General features: G+C 43.7%; 1 protein-coding gene across 1 annotated transcript in view; it reads right to left on the reverse strand.

Annotated features, from left to right (window-relative positions):
* The window catches only part of GAB3 (GRB2 associated binding protein 3), a 65,709-nt gene extending 46,470 nt beyond the window's left edge, over positions 1-19,239 (reverse strand). Inside the window, exon 1 of the mRNA XM_082488244.1 lies at positions 18,969-19,239. Within this exon, the coding sequence (XP_082344370.1) occupies positions 18,969-19,040 (72 nt within the window). The 5' untranslated portion in view covers positions 19,041-19,239. The remainder of the gene's footprint in view (positions 1-18,968) is intronic.
* Between the last annotated feature and the right edge of the window lie 2,697 nt (positions 19,240-21,936).

Below are 21,936 nucleotides of genomic sequence, written 5' to 3' on the forward strand. Positions count from 1 at the left end.
TGAAGGAGACTTCATTTTAAAACTCAGGTGAATGCAGAACTTCCATGAATCAGGTGGTAAAACCAATTGCAAGTTTTTTTCTTCTTGTACACCAAGTTAGGCGTTATTGGCTTCTGTCTAAAATGCCCTGGCCAACAATTCTTTTCTGTTCATGAAGTATTTTTTGCTGTTGTTGTTTAATACACCCTGTGCCCAAAGGGACAAATGCTTGGAAGTGTTTACATTTTTCACCCGTTTCTTGGAAATCATGACCCATAGATAAAAAGAATACTTCTGCAACAATAATTTGGCACTTACAGAGCTTCTGGTCTTACTGATTGTTTGAATTCATGTTTTTAAACCCATTGTGTATTTTCACATTTTCATATTTTATTCTGTGACTTTCCTATTACTTAACAAAAGTTGAGAAGTACAGTGCTTGCTAATGTTATTGTGCTGCTAATGTCATGAAGTTACAATATACATAGTTTACACGATGATTTATTTAAAGAAATGAAGACAGAGTTTTAAGCCTATCTAGGAATTTGGGGGTATTTGGGTACTCATCTTTCAATAAATCCAGTAGAAGACTATCCTGCTGATATTTTAAATCTGCCATAGGACATCTTTAGCCATATCCCGGAATGCTAATTTTGCTCCTGTAGCCTGAGTCTCCTCTCCATTATAATTTATTTCAATTCTTACTAACATCAAGCAGAATAACGCAATTGCCTTGAAAGAGAGCTGGATTAGGATTTTGCATTTGTTTAATCCAAGACTCCTTCTCCACGGCTGATTCTGCGTTCACTCCTATATGACAGCTAAAAGGAGAACTCAAGATTTTCAAAACTGGGTGCACAATCAGACCCATAACGTACAACTGAAGTTGAAGATGAATGAAGCACTAAAATAATCCCATGCCCCTTCCCCATACCACTTCCTGCATCCAATTAGAATTTTTTATGTTTTCGCAGAGCCAGAGCTACAGTACTCTGGTTTATTGTTTTTCAGGATATTTTCACTTTCATTCTTTTACAGTAAAGAATCAATGTCTTTAGCAATAGACTGTTGCTATACATACTTTCCAATCCACAATTAAATCAACAACCACGACATATCCCTATGATTAATTTCACTTCAAAAATTGCTTCAGCTCTGTGTTAGAAACACCCTTTTGCCACGGCGTTCTGTGATAGATGTCACATGCTCTGTGTGAGAAACGCCGTTCGAGAGAAGCAGTTCTGCTCCTCTCGAGCTCCAGGACCACACAGCCCTACTGACAGGCAAACCCACACCTCTCCATGCACCGTTTTGCAGCGTGGGATTAAGGAAGCTGCAGTTCAAGGCAGAGGAATAGCAATGAGAGATCTTTCTGTTTGTTTGCCATTTTCTAAGCCTGTGGCTACTTTGCTCTTCCGTGGGCTAGCGCAGGTCACAGCCACCCAAGGAGGCCAGGGAAGCCCTTGTAAGGATGCTGAGGGTTGGCCATGAAAACCCCCAGAAGGAAGGATGCAGGAGAGGTGGGCTGGCTGGGTACAATCAAAAGCAGCAAAGCCAAAGGCCTCTAAAGAGACCTTCAAGTCTTGGGCTGCACTGAGCATAAGATTTTGTGTGTGTGTGTGTGTCTTGCGTTCCCACACCGCAAAGCTGCTGCCTCTGTCCTGCTCCAGTTCCACGTGTGGGACACAGCTGGGCGCAGATCCATGATGTGGTCGGTGGCTGCGCCTCGTCTGTGGCAGGGAGAAGGCAGCGGCACTGCATTTGCAGCCCGGGGAATGCGTAAGTGGAAGGCAAGCTCCCCGACCGCAGCCTGGCTCCGCTTCCACAGGGGTTCACTAGCAGTGACTTTCAATACCTAAGAATTTTCTCTGCAGTGCTCTGCTTCTGGTTTGGTCCTTGTTTAATTAATGGCTTGACACTGTGAAATGAAGAATTTTCCCAACAGCATCGTATTTAGGAAAGAGCAATTAGAAGCTAAGGATTGAAACCACTAAATGCACTACACACACAGAGTTGGACTCTTTCTTATTCCACTGAACTGAATTAGTAATTAATGACATTTTCACAAAAAAAAAAAAAAAAAAAAAAAGAGCAAATCCAGGAATAATAGTAAGCCAGATATATAACATAGTTTGACACAGGGTTCAAAAGGACAGGGTCAATGCTGCCAAGGCGTCGGGTCGTTCGACAACTATCTGGATAGCTCAGCCCTTCTTTCCACCAAGCTGAGATGTCCCCGGCCTTATCACAGTTGTACCCCTGACCATAGGAGCTGAGCATTAGATGAGTCCCCTTCCGGTGTAACAGGTTTTTGGTCAGAAGTTCATCAAGTCAACATTTATTTTTAATAATTGGATTATCAACAGGTGTTGGACGAGTTTCCTCGTCCCCATCCCCTCTTGCTGACTCCCTGCCCTGGGGCTCTGTTATTTGCTGAGTAACGGGGGCGCCTCTCGCCCGTTCCCAGAACAGACCCCGGCCGCTGCTCAGCGATTTTACCGGGAAGAGAAGAGCCAACACCCTACTCTCGCAGAGTGATAACCGGCTGTTTCAGCCAAAGGTTTTCAAATAAGTTGCTATGCTACAATTATAAGTGCTACAGGCAGAAAGGGTTTCTGCAATGGCAAAACCTCTGTTAGAAGTGGTCGGTGCTTCCTACAGTATCTTACCAAAGGTTAAGGTTTTTTGCAGCGCTTGGGCATTTCTCTTTGCTGCTCCAGAGGCTCCTCCAGTGTTTTTACCAGAAACATGTCAGGCCTGTTGCCACCATTCCTATGTAAGGACAGTCCCTGGATGACTCAGGCGGCTGCAGACTGGGTCCGAGGGTAGCATTAGCACCCTGGTGCTGGCTGGCACCATCTCCAAGGAGGAATAGTGGCAAACAAGAGGGGGTTTTGTCCTCTTTATGTTTCTTCCTGGCAAGAGTCAACTTACCCAAGCACATGAAACTAATTTTAGTTTCCTTGGAGGTGACTTCCTCACTCAGCCAGTTCACTGAATATAGGTAGCATGCAATTTTCCAGATGGCCACTGATGTTCAAGCATGAAAAAAACAGAGTTTGATTATTGTATTCTGACTACTCTATTGCACAAGTATGTTATGAAAGAAAAAGTTATGTAAAAATTGTAGTGGATTTCACTATTTCCTATTTAACGCTCTTACTGTAAGCATGTATGATGCCCAAAAAATTCACTTATGTAGAAAAAATGTGAGCCAGCATAACATAGTTTTTCACATCCTTCTGCTTCTTTACAATAAGACAGATGATGATGTTTAATTTTTCCTTTACTAACATAAAACCTTCCACTTTGACTCACAGTCTGTATGCTGAGAGACACTTCAGAGAGTTTTATTTTCCAAACAGTGAATATAGAATCACAGAACTGTAGAATCATCTAAGGTGGAAGGGATCTTTAAGATCATCAAGTTCAACCATCAGCCTAACACTGCCAAACCCACCACTAAACCATGTCCCTCAGCACCACATCTGCCTGTCTTTTAAACACCTCCAGGAATGGTGAGTCCACCACTTCCCTGGGCAGCCTGTTCCAATGTTTGATAACCCTTTGTGTGAAGAAATTTTTCCTGTTATCCATCCTAAACCTCCCCTGGCACAACTTGAGGCCATTTCCTCTTGTCCTATCACTTGTTACTTGGGAGAAGAGACCGACCCCCACCTCTCTACCCCCTCCTTTCAGGTAGTTGCAGAGAGCGATAAGGTCTCCCCTCAGCCTCCTTTTCTCCAGGCTAAATACCCCCAGTTCCCTCAGCTGCTCCTCAAGCCTTGTGCTCCAGACCCCTCACCAGCTCCGTCGCCCTCCTCTGGACATGCTCCAGCACCTCAATGTCTTTCTTGTAGTGAGGGGCCCAAAACTGAACACAGTATTTGAGGTGGGGCCTCACCAGTGCCAAGTACAGGGGAACGATCACTGCCCCAGTTCTGCTGGCCATGCTGTTCCTGATACAAGCGAGGAATATAGACCTGGATTTTTTGTTGCTGTTGTTTGGCTACTGTACATACAGAATTTAATTATGGAAGATCAGAACGTTCTCCTTGCTAAACACACTTTAAAGGTCCAATAGTGAAACAGCCTCAACCATGTATCCTAGTCCACCACCTGGTCCACACAACCTTCACTGGGGGCTCACAGAATTACTGTCGTCCCAGTGGGCCAACCCATGATGGAAATGACAGTCTGTGAGCTCCATGTGGCTGGTGGGTTGTGCCGGCTCCAGGGGACCATAACAAAAATAGGAGGGATTAAAGAATCTCTTTGTTCGCAATTCAAGTAAATATACCAAGGGTGAAGGAGACACAAAACCTGAAAAATGCTCTTAAGACTGCGAGATGATAAAAGGAATCTGGCAGGACAGCGTGTGGGAAAGCAGGGATTACCACTGCTGGTGTCACTGCTTGAATCTATGGGCTTGTCTGCAGTTTTACTAGAACAGCTGAGCTGCCACGTGTCTGCTGGTATGAGTATGCCATGGGAATGCTCTGATACTGGAAAAAAGAACATTGTTCCCAGTTTAGTTTATACTGCTTCAGAGGCAGTTTAAGATAAGGGCAAAAGATGTCACTCATCCCAAGAACATCTGAGATGTTTATCAGCATAATTATAGTGATTTGAATTCATGCATCATTATACACCTATGTAATTTTCCTGCGGATTGCATTGGAAATGGAGCTTCTTGAAACAATTTAGTGGCAGTAATTTCACCATTGTTACACGTAAACTGGTTAGTGAGGCAGATTTTTGCAGTATCACAAAACACGGATTATTGGAATTTACCACGTGAATATATTGTTCTGGAATAACAGAGGTTTGTTAGAAAACCACTGGAAAAACCAAAGCTCCTAACACTGTTATGCTGAGCAGCAGCGCAACGTGACTGTGAGGTGGCAAGAACTACTCTGAGCTATTAGTGGTAAAGATGTTTTTTCCAGGATCTAGCTATAAGTGCATAGCTGATTTGCAAATGGAGCCCAAAAGTCTCACAGATTCCCCTGGAGAAAGTCAGATGCAAACTGGTCAGTTCTTAAACAAAGAATGGATTTTTAGAGATTTTCCCTAAAATTCCCTAAGGGCTGCAGTTATTAGGGAAGGTGGAAAGCACACAGGATGCACATGAAATCTCTCTGGCCACGGGACTTTGCTGCTGGAGGAACTGGAATTGTAGGAGACAAACCCAAAACATCCCAGTGAGGCAGTTCTACAGCCCAAAGTGGGAGTTTTTCCATGCTGAGAGCTGCAGCCTGGCACAGGAGAAGTTAGTGATGTAACGTCAGGGGGACTGGTAAGGACCTACACTTCTGGGGATGGCTCTTGCTCTGTTTGTGGAGGGGAGGCAAAACATGGTGGAGGAATTGACTGTAACGCAGAACAGCAATATGAAATACTGTTGTGGAAAGCTCGGTGCGGGAGCCAACAAAGCGCCCTGATGGGGGATGGAGGGCCCAGTTGGGCTGAGGAACGTGGCATCTGACGTTACCCCGTACCACGCGCAGGGCAGGGCTACACTTCTTCATGGAGCGTCGCCGTTACTCTCATGTTCTCACACATACGGTGGTGCATAGCAACTCATCTGCTGGGCCATCTGCTGAGCTGCCGGCATACTCGAATTAGGACTGCGACTCTTCATTCCTACACGCAGCCTTTCAAATTTTACACCCTCCCATTTGAAAACTTTCTCCTCCTGCTTGATCCATTACATCACCCATCCTTGCCAGCTGGGGCTGACTGCTATGATCGTAGGTGTTTAGCAGCCTTCACACGGTCTCTCACCCTTCAGATTAATAACCTCACCTAAGGGAGAAACATCATATGCACTTACCTTGCACTCCGTGTGTTGCCCCATCAAACAGGATCATCATTTCAAAGATGCTATGGGAATTCCCCAGCCAGCGGCCAGCAGCCTGCATCTGCTTTTGTATTATGTATTACTAGGTCCTCAGCATGCTGCTGGCTGTGAGTCATGGCAAATCTTATGCCAGGCAAAGCAAAAATGGCTGCACCATGCATAGATTTTATCATTCAAATAGAAAGTGAGATTTTTCAGTGACAGTTTACTCTTTTTAAGAAGTCACCAATTTCTCTGCAACTCTGCTTTTATTTTTCACCATAATTCTAACTGGCTGTAATCTCTGAGTGGAAAGTTTTGTACAAAAGAAGTTACACAAAATAAAGTGAAATTGCGCATTTTAACATATTATTATCCATTCATTGTCTTCAGTTTCCAACTACAAGCTGGTAAATGCTGCAGCTCCCATACCACATGCCACCTTTCCCAGTTACATGGGAGCTACCAGGAGCTCTGATAATGGCAGATCTGGGGGGTTCCATCTGGAGGCAAAATCCTCCTATCTGCTTTTGTCTCCCTGTTCCCATGGTGCTGAGGACTACGGCTCTGTGCTCGATCTGCATCCAGCCAATTGATACAAAAGCTAAAGAGAAAAGCCTGAAGCTCAACTCTGATATTCAAGTTTGGTGTTTAATGAAGACAAGATATCACCAGTCATAAGGTACTGTTGCTAGTAGTAAGGAATATGTAGGGGAACAGCTCAGATTATTTAAATGTTCCCCATAAATATGGTCATAATGGGTTAGAATTTGAGACTGCATTTTTTTTGGCTTCTGGTTTCTCCTTAAGCTCCTATATTGCTAGAGAACATGAGGTGCCATTTCTATTTCAGGTTATTTTTTTTCTGATGAGTCTAAGTACTTTATATCTGAAATCTTTTCAGAGATGTACTCCAAGCAGATCTGTGCAAACTGACAAATGCAAATGAAAGCTTCAGATCTAACCTTGCAGTTTGACTGCACACCTGCCCAATTCCAGCAGCTTATTAAACTCAGCGTTTACTTGGCCTTTCTGTCCACGATGGGTGCATTTTATTTCGGAAGGGAGAATTTTCTTGCTTGATAGTATAGACTCAAGTGTGCTACATCACCATACTTGCTGTTGTTGCTGTGTAGGGTTATATGCCTTTTCTTGTCAGTCCCAGCAAGGAAACATGAAGATCCTGCCCTAAACTGGCACCATGAACTAGATCTGGAGTGATTCTGCATGACCACGTTTCCACTCCGAGCAGGTACCTTGACCGCAGCAACCCTGGGTGCAAGTCAGAAGTGACCAGCTGCCCTGTAACAAAATGAGTTGCTTTCATCTGAGTGCTTTCCTCTGTTCCTTATCTTTCATTCCTATGCATAGATGGCACATAAAACAGTTGCTTTGTTAAAAAAACAACTGATCTCTCAACTAAAATCTACAACGATATGCTCATATAGAGATCCCAGTTCCATTTCCAAGTCCAGTAAACCTGAGGAACGAGTCAAACTGAAACCTGCCCGTGGGTGCACAGCAAGTTCTCAGCATATGAGAATTAGGGCCACCACTGCTGAAATTTTCACGTAGCTCAGGTTGCTAAACTACATGCAAATCATTTGCTTGGAAACGATCCTGAGACATATCACTGGGGTTCATCTCTCCGACGATCCCTCTCCATCAGCGTGTTCTGGAAAGGACTGCACAGCTCCCGCTTCACGCAAGCTCACTCTGGCTCTTCACCTCCCAAACCTGCGTGGCCCCTTCTCGAAAAGCGAGTTTCACTAAAGCACCCCTGAACCCACCACAAGGTAAGTACCATCCTGAGGGGAGTCCTTAGGGATTTAAAGCAGCAGTGTAAAGACAATCTTTCCCTAGCTAACTATAGCTTATCTGAAACCTGGCCATGTCTGCCATCTTTTGCCTTGACATCATTTCATCCAGTTTTAACAATCAAGCTGTTTGCCCCGACAAAGAGCACAGGCAAACGTCACTGCAGCCCACTTGGAATACTCTAATGGGTAAACAGCTTTCATTTACCAGCCAGCAAACCAAGTTTACTTATAAAGTTTCGAAGATCATTTCAAGCACAAAGGACCTGGAAATATAATGAAAGACAAATAGGTCCTTTAGGAGGATAACATAAGAGAACTGCAGAGGGTATAATTCATCCTCTTTGCCATTTAGCAGTGCTGCTGCTGCTGCTGGTTAAAACTGGGCAATTTGCTGAGCGTGGGCAACAAAGCCCTGGAAAGGACAGGCTGTAGGTTGCACTTCTCCCGGCTGGAGATTTCTGTGTAGAAAATGCCTGGTAAAATCTTATTCACTCCAAAGACAGATAAATCATAATAATTGCACTTTAGAGTCTGAGATAAATGCAGTCTCTGGCAAGGGTAAAGGACTTGACAGAGCCCAAACGAGGGTTTGAACTCCACAGGGGACAAGAAAGCCTCTAACACTCTCTCCTTCAGTCTGAGGCTGAATACTGGTTGTGCTAGAAAACAAGAAATGTCTCCAATCGCAGCAGCAGCAAACTCCTAATGGAAGTAAATAAACAACCCTGATGGATCCTAAACTACTTGTTCCTTTTCTGATACAGAACCTTAGACATTCCGCGGACATGTCTCAAGGTCTCAGGCACTAGGGGTTGGCTTGTGGCTCAAAATAAGGAAAGTTTCTTATTAAACTAGCTATTTGCATCCATCGTGTTCAGAAATACTCCTACCCATTCAAATTCCAGCCCTCCATTCAAGAAGTACTAATAAATGAAAAGAAAATTTAACCCCCCTGCAATTCAGGAATAAGAATAAGTGTATTTAGCATCATTGGCTCCTGTTGTACCCTCTAATTTAATTCTCCTCTGTAAGTTTTATGGTAAGTGTGGGATTTTCTGGAATGCCTCAGATTCCAACTTTAAATCCAAAGGTCTCTTAGATAGGAGGCACATTTACATTGTTTGTAGGAAAGTAACAAATTTGTGGAACTATAGAAATACCATAAAGAAATCTCTAATGGCATTGCACACACTGAACTGGTTTAGGTTATGGTTGTGGGTTTCTTGCCTAATTCACAAAGAAATTAGATGCTTCATATTGTGTCACATTAATGATTTGTTTATAAGTAAACATATATATTTAAAGAGAAGATCTTCCACATTAGGCCAACTGCAAGGTCCTGAACATGGGTCAGGGCAATCCCAAGCACAAACACAGGCTGGGCAGAGAATGGGTTGAGCGCAGTCCAGAGGAGGAGGATTTGGGGGTGTTGGTGGATGAGAAGCTCAATACGAGCCGGCATTGTGTGCTTGCAGCCCAGAAGGCCAACCACATCCTGGGTGCATCAAAAGCAGCATGGCCAGCAGGGTGAGGGAAGTGATTCTGCTCCTATACTCCGCTCTCACGAGACCCCACATGAAGTACTGCGTCCAGCTCTGGGGCCCCCAACAAAAGAAGGACATGGACCTGTTGGAGCGGGTCCAGAGGAGGCCACGAAGATGACCAGAGGGCTGGAGCACCTCTCCTATGAAGACAGGCTGAGAGAGTTGGGGCTGTTCAGCCTGGAGAAGAGAAGGCTCCAGGGAGACCTTACAGCTCCTTCCAGTACCTAAAGGGGCTACAGCAAAGACAGGGAGGGACTCTTGATCAGGGAGTGGAGCGATAGGACGAGGGGGAATGGCTTCAAACTGGAAGAGGGGAGATTTAGAATAGATATTAGGAAGAAATCCTTCACTGTGAGGGTGGTGAGACACCGGCCCAGGTTGTCCAGAGAAGCTGTGGCTGCTCCATCCCTGGAGGTGTTCAAGGTCAGGTTGGATGGGGCTTTGAGCAACCTGGTGTAGTGGGAGGTGTCCCTGCCCATGGCAGGGGGTTGGAACTAGATGATCTTTAAGGTCCTTTCCAACCTAAACTATTCTATGATGCTATGATTCTATGATTAATTACAAATCTGCTAAATTAAACTCACACATGAGCAAGCTTGGTCCGCGTTTCTCTGTCCCACCTCCTACTAGAGGAAGGTCTGACAGCTCACAGCTGCTCTGCTGCTGATGCTCACATGAGATACAGTGGGACCAAGAGCAAGGCAGGACCAGAGCATCGGGTGCTGTGCACACCCACAGCGACACCTGCACGGGGCTGGAAGGGGACTGAGGAGCTTTGTGGCTAGGGGAACACAGCCCAGAGCATCCAGCATCTGCGATAACGTTTTGGAAATAAGGTCAGAGGCAGCTCTCTGCAAGGAAGGAGGCTGCAGTGCTTGTTCCCAGGATAAGGGCTGCTCCTGCTCTGGCTGAAATGGATGGAGGAAGGACTGGGCTCTAGTTCTCACATCAGCGGCTTGCAGTTCCCACTATTTACTGAATCAGTTGCTGGAGCTTAAACGAGAGCTCGTTGTGCTAGGGAGGAGCGTGTGCAGGCAGCGGAGGAGGGACAAAAATGACCCTCCTGTACAAATGAAGCACTCGCGCATGGTCACAAGCCAGGTTTACAGAGATGTTGAGGTAGCTGAAGCTGCAAGCAGGTAGCTAGGGCTACTTGCACAAGAGCCAGAGCACGTTTTTGTGTATCTGGTCCTTGGGAACTTGCCAAACTCTGCCAAAAAGGACAATGGACTCAAATTTCCTGTTCCTGGCTTCACAGGAGCACATTTTCTCAAAGCTTGTTCCCTCTGTTGGATTTTCCCTTCTGAGCACACCTTTGCAGAGTGAATTTTCAACAGCTCCGTGTGCCCTTTGATACCTCACAGTAGTGATTCAATTCACAGCTGTGCGAGGTGCCATGGTTTTACCAGTTTCCCTTGCAAATTTGATCTTGCAAAAAACAAAGCCAAAAGACTTAGTGGAACTCCAGAGATGTCAGTTTTTAGTACTCTCACATGTCCAGAAATTCTGTTGTAATTTCCTTCTAAGTAGTCTGGGGTTAATGAGACTGAACAGAATGATAGGAAGGAAAGAAATAATTATATATTCTCTTTTTTCTCAACATGTCCCAAATGTCACCTCTGACCTGGCTTTCTATTTCTGGCATGGATTAAACTCCCTCTATTTATTTAGCAGCCTACACACCATTACAGTAACATAGCAACAGTACTTTCAGTTGTGAATTTGAAAAAAAAAAAAACAAAACAAAACAAAAGAAAAAAAAAGAACATATTTTTCATAAGAAAACTATTAAAGCATTGCAGTCTAGTAACACTTCGATAAATGCTTCTATTTTTCCCTTTACAAGCCAGTATTATTAGGTTTCCAGTCTGGAAACCCAATGCAGAGGGATGCATAGGGTAACGAAAGCAGCATCACCCTCACAAAGCCTGTCCTCCCTGTGCCAGGCAGACTGTCCCCTAACCTTTCTGTTTGTTTGTCTTAATGATGTTTCAGCTTGAATATTTCTCAGGCTCAGCACAGATGAAAGCAGGAGTTTGGGGAGGATACTGAAATAATGATGGGATTTATCTGGTGTTTTCCCCTCACTTTTCAAAACTAGCTCACCGTTATTTTATAATCCATAGCTCAACGGCGACATGATGCTCAGAGCTATCTGTCAAAAAGGAACATTTTAAAAAGCACAAAGTGAAGTTGGAGTAAGAGTCCCATTTTCAGCTGACAGTCCAAATCCCACCATTTTACAGGGAAAGTTAACCAGTGAAGACCCATAAAAACAGCCCTGGAGTCAGAGGAGTACCCAGCGAAAACATTTTGCAAATCTTATTTCAGTGGGAGCAACGTGCCTAAGTGGCTCAAAAAAGCAATTCCCTGAGTCACTCAAGTGCTTCTTAGTTTTAAACCTAAGGACACAGTGAGAACTCGATCATTTTCTTAGGATGGGTTCAAAATGTTGAACTTATTAAAAATAAAACTTCTTAAGCTTGCAAAGCTTCCACTATAAATATTAGTAAACAATACAGATGTAGTAGCTGGAATAGCAGCGAGCACTTCATGAAGCAGCGTAAGACTTCTCGTGAAACTGTTTCTTCATTGCTACTGTAAACTCAGCTGGCATCTCTTCACATGCTTTTTCTCATCTCATAGCGATTTTATCAGCACACAGTCACCTCTGAATGCCGGTGGCTTTTCTGTGGAATTGGCAACAGATCTTGGAAGCACAGCTTTACAGCAGGCGTACACGTTCAGCTTTCCCAGCGTTTATAAACTCAATACTTCTGTAAACTTCGCAGCTGTACTGTACCGTTTGTAAAGTCTGCAAGTAAAACATAGCTCAGGCTTGTTCCGAACTATTGGCTTCTCCTTGGCACGACCAGTTTGTGTCAGCTTGAAAAAATGGCTCCACAACTGTAAAATCCTTGAACTTCTACAAACAGTTTGCAAGTCTGGTATGTAGAAACAGATTATTCACAAACTATGAACTCTGCTAAGAGATTACAACAGTTGCAAACTTAGAAAGGGTCTCGTTATGGCCATTATTCTGTCCAACAGAAATATGGATACATAACCCACAGTCCCTGCGACTTGGGAGTCACAGGATAAATAATATTTGTCACTAACAGGGCTCATGGGAACTACTGTCTTTTAAAAAGCATTGTCAAAAACGAGCCAAAAACTTTCAGATGACAATCTGAGTTCCATTTAAATTAGCACCTTCATTTAGGTAATTTTAAATTCATACTAATAATGACATTTTACTGCCTTTCTGTAAAACACTCTATGGGAAAGGATATTAAATAAGTGAAATGGGCTTTTGTGGAAAGCTACAAAGCAGTTTTGACTGCAGGGTCAGGTGGGGGTTCTGGCATCAGGAGGGAAGGGAATAACAAAATCTCTAAGAACAGTTGTCTCATTCTAACAATTACAAAGCAGTTAATGAGTTAGCCTCAGAAAGGGAGTATTTTTCTGCCATTGAGACTAGACATCAGTTTTGGTTTATTTTTAGAAAATACCAAGTTGCAGCAGATTTTAAAACTGAGTTTTGCATGTCTATATGTTTGTTGGAATTTTTTTTTTCTGATGCAACACAAACTCAAACAAGCCAAGGATATTGTAAAGCAGAAAAAAACCCCAAAAGTTGAAGTATTGCATTTTATTCAACAATTAAATGAGAGAGAGGAAAATCTATTTTATCTGGCTGGATGCATTGTTTTGACATGCAAATTTCATTTCAAAGATGGCATTTTTTCCTTGTCTTATCACATTACTAATTCATTTCCAACTCAAATGAAAAGGACAAGAAAGCAAACAAAACGACTGTTTCTCTACCGAGTAACATTATAGGAGTAAACTTGTTCCTTTCCCTAAGAACCTATCAAATTGGCATAATAAACATTCATAGCACTGTAATGCACTATTGGTAGAAGTAATGTGTTTATCCATATTATAGTTTTCATGCTACAACAAAGAGTTCACCAAAGCACTACTTGTAATGATTTTTCCTCTACGACATGTTTGATTGCATCACTAGTTTAATTACCACTCAGTTTAATATTTCCTTCTCTATTTCAAACTAGCATGTTTTTTTAAAGTCTCTATTTTTGAATGCAAAGACCTGATAACTCGTGGGTTTCTGTTTCGAATAGAAACCAATAGCTGGACATTCCTGTACACTGAAAACATGTAGTCAAAGATTAAACTGGGGCTTCAGGGCTATTACAGCTCCACCCAAATAAATAGTCCAAGGGAAATTATTCTGCTTAACATTCTGATACACAGGTTGCCAAGAACAGCAGTGTTTTTTAGAAATTATTTTTTTCTTAGAAGTCGGCCTATCTCACTAAACGTTGCATTTAAACTACCAAAACATGGTTAAAATGGAAGAAAATGGTCTAGAATAAACATCTCACTTAACCTACCAAAACACGGTTAAGTGATGGAAAATGATCTGATTTGCACTTAGCTAATTACAAATGTTTAACGCCAATGATGGAAACTCCTCCCTAAAATAAATTTTCTGCTGTTATTTTACCAGTGAGATCAATTTTTTTCAGGATTTCACAGGGAAGAGAATATGTAGTCTGCGGTATAGGAGCTTCTGTACGAAAGGCTTCATTTTCTCAAAATTAAGTTATTCCTCAATATGCAAACCAGATAGAATATATGCTGGATTTTAAAAAGAAGTAACAGCAGGAAAAAGATAAGTACAAAACTTACAACTGGAACCAGCTAAAAGGCTCTGTCAACTTCCTCCATCACACTCCTGTTCCCACCCAGCCTATAAACTAGAGTTACAAAACCCGCACAAATCAATTAAATAAACTCAATTATTTCAATGAGGGTTTGGGATGTTGATTCCTGCAGGGTATGAAAGGTGGCTGTAACTCTCTATTCAGAGGGGACAGAGCTCAAGTGGTAAGGCTTTGTAGGAAACATTTGGAAATAAAAAAGCTTATTGACAAAAATTGAGATTTCTTTTTAATAGTTATTTTTCGGAAACTTCCCCCAGATCCCAAACCCGCAGAAGTACTTGACCTCACACAGCACATGGGGATTTCTTTCAGGCGAGGGTGGCAGTGTCCTCTGCTGACACCAGCCCAACGCTAGATGAGAGAGCAGCCGCTCTGTATCCTACCCACCCATAGCAGTGCTGAGGGACTCTTGTTCCTATTACTTGAGCAAACTCTTCCATAATTCTACTTTACTTTTTCTTCTTAGTGGCCAGTAACTTCTTGTTTGTTCTCCTGATAAATACCAGAACTTCAGCTAAAAATGCAGAAGTCGTCTAGATTCTCTTACCTTGTAAAAGCCTGGCAGTGGGGTGCTGCGGTTGAGTTCTGGCGGATCCCACCAGCAGTCAGAGCCCTCCATCTGCAGCTCCCTGCTGCTGTGCCCTTCTGCCCCTTGTGCAGTGACAGCAGGAACGGACACCGCTTTACTAGCTTTTTGCATCTGGTACATTAATTTATACCTCGATTTGTCTTCCCAGGCCAGACACTTCAAGAAGAAGGGTGGTAAGAAGTGCATGGCTAAATTTTCTAACACGGGGTCCATTTTGGACTCTTGTTCTAGAGATGCTGACAAGGAATTTTGTTTTTCAATAATGTTTGAAGAATCCGCTCACTCAAGTGAAGTGGGAAACTTGCCTTTTTTTGAGCAAGTGGTCTTCCCTCATCAATTTGTATAGTACTGGGGGTTAAAAATAGCTCTTCAGCTGGGGTACAGCTGTGCAGCATTGACTTAAATGGAGCAGCACTGACTCACAACAAGCGAGCATCTGTACGTAACCCTTTACTATTGCAAACCACGAAACTTAATGCTAACGGTAAGTAAATACCTGCGTGGCATTCACGGGAGCTGGCGGGCAGGCTGGCTAGTGACTGCGGCTGCTCTACACAGGTGTGACAAACTACAGGACAGCGATTTGAGGACAGGTTGAAATCAGCTGCCTGTTAAAAATCCCATCTCCTTCTCCTTATCAGCACATGAACAATGTGTCTTCTCAATGGCACTAATCTTGTACTTCATTAAACATCCTCTGTGCCTTCTTTCATGTCTTTTTTCCCCTCATAGTGACTTTTTGCACTGGCTGTAATAATTCCTTTGTTTTCTAGGCCATGAAACCATTCTCCCTCCTCTCCAATAAACAGAAAATAGATATTAGCAGTCAGTGAGCAGATATATTTCCATATGAAAAGTACAAGAAGCTGGTTGGTCAAGGCTGACATTACAGAATTGGGGTATGTGAACAACACCATCCTGAGACTTCTGATTTTTTAACAAAATTTAACAGACAGAAACACTTTTTTCCCTTGGGGCTCTGAATCCCTAATCCAAATCCCTGGTTGGATGTATTCAGCGCTAATACAAAGCACTGCGAAACCCATCAGACCTGAAGCAGGTTCTGCCACGACATCTCATTTCCCACACAGGCTGGTCCTCATGATCCGCTAATACCAATATCAAAGATCTCCAGTGGGGCCGGGCTTTCCTCCCGTGGGGCTGAGTGTCAAGCTCTGCCCGAAACTTAGCATTTTCGGTCTACAGCGTGATGGACTTCACCTCCTCCACCACCACTTCCTAGTTTTTGGTTGCAGCTTCCTCCTCTCTCGCCCCTGCCCTGGACCCAGGTCCCCTGGAGCTCGAGGGGTTCCCCGGCACCCCTTGGACCCACACAGACCCCGCCGGTGAGAAAAGCTGGAACCAAGGGGGAAAAAGAGAGCAGCACATCTTTCAGGTCACACTTGGAAGACAAAGAGCTGCAACACACAGGGAATGCTCTCCCGGGAGTCTCCTTGCACAACTGCCTCTTTAGGTAGGCTGACATGGTGGATTCATGGGTCAAGTATCAGACAGAAGGAAAAGCACAGCACACACCATTAAACCAGTATTAGAGTATTTGCCTACTGAAGTGAAGCTCCCCGTGCTTTCTAATGAATTCTCAGCATCTAGCATTAAGCTCTCTGTTTTTACAGAAAGTTACACTTGGGTAATTAATCTCATGTTCGTTTCCTGCACATGTAAGAGAGCAGCCTTTGTTAGGGAATGATAAGACACTTCTAAGAATAGTGCTACTAAGAGCATCAGCTTTGTAAGACATTACAGGAAAAATATAGACTCTTAGCACCTGCTTTTCGCTTTTCAAAGTTTTGAAAATAATGTTCTGCTTACCTAGAGTCAAATTCTGACTTGTTTATGTGTAGAAAACCTAATTGCTTTCATCAGAGAACAAGCGTAAATGAAGGCATACTTTGGTCTTTAGGCTCCAGTCTCGCAAAGATGTGTTTGTTTAATTTTATAAACACTGTAAAATATTCCCAGTGGCTTCGGTGGGACTCTGCCATTCCCAGTCTCACAATGTGAATTCATCACTTTGTCTGGTCTCTTAACCACACATTCCTCTGAAATTAATTGGATCTTCTTAGTGATTGTAATAGAATGAGGATTAAGAATTTATCTGTGTGTAAAACACGAGACTCTGAGGCCGGACTTTACAGAGGCCAGATGCTAAACTTAGGAAAATGTAAACTGGGAGACAAACCCCTGAGAGCAACTGAGTCACCCCAGTGTAGCAGAGCCCCCTCTGAGCAGCCGAGCACGCCTGCATTTGAAGCTCCCTGGAAGCTTCAGCTCAGAGCATGGGTTTTGCCAGCTGAACACAAAGGGTGGTGTAAAGCTTGGGGATTTATGCATGTTGTCAGTTCAGAACCGGAGCCAACACCATTCTCCTGTAAGCGGTTGACACTTGACACCTACTGAAGTCAGTTTAAACAGTCATTGTTTTAAAGCTTGTGTTGTTTTTAGGCAGTCACTGTGGTTCAGCCCGAGCTATCTACCACCCCAGCGCAAGATGCACAAGCTACCATGCTGGTGAAACTATACAAAAAAGTGGGGGGAAAAATAGTTTACAGCGGGTAAGAGTCAATTTCCATTTGGTTTGTAGTATCCACTGTGTAACCAGCCATATGAGAAAGGACATTAATCTTTGCTGTACTTGCAGCAGATTTCTTTCTGCTTTATTATGGACAAAGGAGTAGTTTATCCTGCTAACCAGAAAACAAAGCCTAATCTGCAGAGATCTGGCTAATCTAGTGGTTGATGATTGAAGAATAACATAGACCCAATTTCCCTAGATTTTTTAGTGCAAAATCTGCACAGAGCAGACTGCAACTAGTCTTGTGAGCTGATCAGAGCCCCTGTTGTGACTATTATCTTGACTGTATAATGGGGGCTTTCAAATCCCAGCTTTATCGCATTCTGTTTTCTCTACTTTGCCCTTTTATGAATATTGAGTCATCAAAAATAGCTTCACTGACAGAGTTACTAATGATACCAGCTGGGTGAATCAGTGGCTCTTACATTGTCTAGTGCCTGCTATACAGTGCTATTAGTACACTCGTTACAAAATATAACAAAAATTAGATATCCATGTCTTATTTGCAGCTCCCTTGAGACACATTATAGTGGTTATTTTAGAATTGGAGAAAGCTAACTGAACAAAGCAAATATTCAGCCATTTCAATGCAATGCTGTGATCTAAGGGAAGAAACTCCGTCTTAGAATAAATTATAAGTAAATTCTAACATCAGTAAATTATCCTTTCTCCCAGATTTTAGTGCAAAGAAAAAACACACTGCCAAGTTATAGCTACCCCATTCTTCACGAGACAGTTATTCCTCATATTACTAGAAAAAGCTCACATCAGCAGTCCAGAAAAAATGCTGATAAACAGAAGTGAATATGACAAATGATGTAAGCTACGTATAAGGCTCGGGAGTGTGACAGACACATATGGTGGCATCCTTCTAGTATAGCACAGTGCTCTGAAGTAAGTTAGGTTAGAAGTGCATGATTCAAACGAGTATTACCAATTCCAAAAGTGTGACAACTGTAACAACACGCCTGATGAAGAACCACCACAAATGAGTATGCAAAATCGCCCATGATGGGTTTACATTTTTAATCCTGTCCCAAGCAATTTTTTAAAGGGTCATTTATTTCTACCCGGAATGCCGTCCTCACAGCCCTGCAGTGATACAGTTTCCTATGTTTGCAACACACACCCTTTTTTTTTTTTTTTTTTTTCCTTCAGAAAAACAGGCGGGCAGATACAGAACTAAACAAGGGGCCCCCTTTACACATAATGCAGTCGCAGCCCTCCATGCATGCGGTGCTCGCTTCTTCTTCCCAGCACCCTTCACCTTTCAGCTAGCAGGAACTTTGCAGCGTGGCATCTTCCAGCACCTCTTTATCACAGACAAAAAGTAAAGCTTCCTGCTAGCAACTGCATCTGGAATATTGGATCGGTAAATAAAACTATTGCAGATGTTGCCTTCAGCAAGTGTCATAGAAATTACAGAGCATCCCAACAAAGCAGAGCCTCAGAATTTAAAGAATCAGCTTTCTTCAGGAGGTTCTTGCCCTTCCCTGTGAAAAATGACATCTGAAATTCTGTTACAACAATTCTGTTACGGCAACATTAACTGAAACTGAAATGTGGTTTTTAACCCAAGATATGTTGCATAACAACTGAATAGTATAATCTTATGAGTCGGGAAAGGTTAATTCCAAAGGGCACAAGAATATCGGTGAAAACTAAAATACTCCATAAGCGCACGGACTTGCAAATCTTTTTGTTTTGGTCCAAGGCGAAGCCGAAGCCGGCGAGACATTTCAAAGGCAGAGTAAGACGCGGAGCACATGCCGAAATCCGTTTAGCGAGAAAAAAAAAAAAGAGAAAGAAAGAATAATAATAAAAAATTTCAGCAGAGCCTCTGCACTTACGTATCTCTTGAGTTTCTTCTCGGGGGGCGATTTAATGAGCCATCCAGTGCAAACGACGTCCCCTGAGCTCATCTTCCCCCCCGGCGCGGAGCGGCGACGCGGGAGCCAGGGTGCGGGCTGCGTGTGTCCGTCTGTCCGTGTGTGTGCGTGTGTGTGTGTGTGTGTATTGTTCCCCAGCCAATTTGAGCCCAGCAGTAATCAGCTTCCTTCAGCTGTGCTCTGATACTGCCCCAGCCCGAGGAGGAAGTCATGACATTGATCACTGACACGGCCAGCCCTCCCTCCGCCGCGAACACAATGCAACACACCGAGCACGTGATGGGCGGCCGGGGCTCGCCGCCACGCAGCCGGCGGCTGCGACACCCACCGCCACCACCGCCGCCGCCGCCACCGCCGCCAGCGGGCGGCTCCCGCGCCCGGCCCCGCGGCAGCCCCCCGGGGAGGCGGAGGGGATCCCGGCCCCGCGCCCCGCCCGGCGCCCCGGGGATGCTGCCGACCCCGCCGGAGCTGCGTGAGCCTCGGGGGGCGGCGGGAGGAGCGGTGGCTGCCGCGGCCCCGGGGAAGAAGGGTTTCGGCGGGGTCGGCCCCTGGGGGAGGGAGAAGGGCTTTGGGCCGGCGGTGGAGGCGCGGGTGACAGCCCGAACATCTGCTGTCCTCTGTCCCCGCTGAAATGTCCACCCCAGCTTCCACCCTCTGCCCCGGTCCGCTGCTCCCAGACTTCCTCGGGTTGTGGATTTAAAGGTTTTTCAGTGGCATTTAGTCTCCTGTATGAATTCACTATGAATAAACTTGACTTTTCTGGTCGCATCATTGCAGATTTTTTAGAAATGGACTTTTTCACAGGTGACTTCAGGGAGACAGGTTGCTATTCCACTGTCACAACTGAAAAATGTGACTGCAGAGTGCATAACGCCACTGATATCCTGGGAGTCAGTGCCCATCTCTGGGATGGAGCCTTGCAATATTATTTAATTCCCAACCTGACATTCTACTACCACCTTCACTCAACTCCATATATCCTTTACACACAGTGATGTTTTAACAACTTCACATGTTTAATAGCAGGTTTGTGAGCAAGGCTTTGTAACACTTCTCCTTAGAGAGATGCTTCGAGCCATGGAACTTATTTAGGGAAGGAAAGTCACACTTTCCTTCCACATGTGACTTGACTGTGTCACTCTGACAGATCTGATAGCCCTAAAGATGAAGGCTTTAAAACATTAGTTTGCCACAATAAAATGAATTGTGATATACTTCATGTGTTATCCCTGCAGTGTGATAACAATACCCATTTTTTCCTGGATCATTCTTCAGGCAGATGGGTTTCCCCACCAGGCTCCTTCTGCAGCTGTGTAACCACTTGCAACAAGGCAGCAGAGGAGCTGGAGAGGGCGCAGGACAGGGTGGCAAGGAACCTGGACTGCCGAACAGATCTGAATGCTGAATACCAAACAACAACCTTAAAGAGAGCGCCGGCTCCATCTTTGTTTGTGCCCAGTGCTAGTGCTGCCCAAATCACCCGTAGTCCCTGCCTCTTAAGCCACTTGTTCCTGTTCTGCCATCTCCTCCGTTACACAGGCTCAGAATACTGTGTAGCTACAGGGTGAATTGAATCAGAACACTGACTGTTTGGAAAAGAACGAGTCAAAAAAAAGAGATTATTTTCCAGCTGGATCAGGACTAGTTTCCTGATCTGATAAATGTTGTGCCTACTGCACACTCGTACCTGACCAACGGAGGGAGTGATGCAGGGGCAGTAATAAGAAATCAGCAGTTGCTTTAAATTGGCACTTCTGCCCCAAAAATGCCTGCTGAGTGGTAGCCATGGTGACAGGGAGGGGTACATCGATTCTGTTCCCTGCTAGATGTGTCGCTCCTCTGTCAGATGGCTCCTGCCCTCACTGCTGGAAGGGCTCAATTGCTTGTGAAGCACCTGCCGAACTACTTGCACATTGCAGCTCAGCATATTCAGAACAAATAAAATCTGTGCCAGTTTGCTTATGGTGCCAGTAGCCTCAGGGGAAACACAGAAAGCCAGAAATCATAATAAAGCATAGCATGTGGGGGTTAACACGTTTGTTATGAAAGCTGCTGTGCCTTCTTGGTATTTGTGCTCCAAACATTAAAAGAGCAAATAAAGTTATTTTCTTACCCTAATGATTTTCATTGTGCTGATAATGTGTCACTCATGCATGTGTTTGACAATAGCAGGCTTACGAATGCATGGTATCTAACCCTGATGGAAGAAGTGGGATTTCACTTTTGTCCTGGTGTATGCACAAATTTTTCAACCACTTTTAAATTATAAAATTCTTTACTTAAATCCTTCATCATGACGGTGAATGACAGGGTCTTTGTTTCAAAAATCTTACTGTTGAAGAAATATGCAGAGAGTGAGCTGAGGTTGGAAACAGAATGGAAAGTGAAGGGAAAGAAGAGCAAAGAAAAATTGATTTTGGCTGAACATTTCTGCGAAACCCTTGGGGTGTTCCAGCTTTTGGATTTATACATTAGCATTTAGTTTCGGACTTCAAGAATGTTTTGAATACATACGCTGAAATAACTAACCCCATTAAAATAGTGTAAAAATAAAAATTACTTTCCTGATATTACTGCAATGCCAAAAGGTTTGAAAGTGTAGAATTACATATATTTGTTTAGGTTTATTTGTCTCACTTTTTAAGCTTTTATTTTATACACATTGCATAGTTACCTTGAAAGAGATTGGGTTTTGCTTGGTAACAGTAACATCAGCCAGTGGTGCCTGCCTCTCCAAATCTGCTGTAGGTAGAGCTACAGGAATGTTCTCAAAAATGACTGACCGCTGAAAAAACCCAAACCAAAACAACTTGCAGTTAGGATAAAGTTCTCTTTCTTTTTATACGAGACTAGAGCCAGTCTTAGCAAATTTTCAAAGTCTGATGAGAATTTTTTTCTTGATGTGACACTTCTTAGAATAAAGTCATAA

Source organism: Vanellus vanellus, assembly GCF_965231255.1.
Source record: "Vanellus vanellus genome assembly, chromosome: 10".
NCBI classification, from domain to species: Eukaryota; Metazoa; Chordata; class Aves; order Charadriiformes; family Charadriidae; genus Vanellus; species Vanellus vanellus.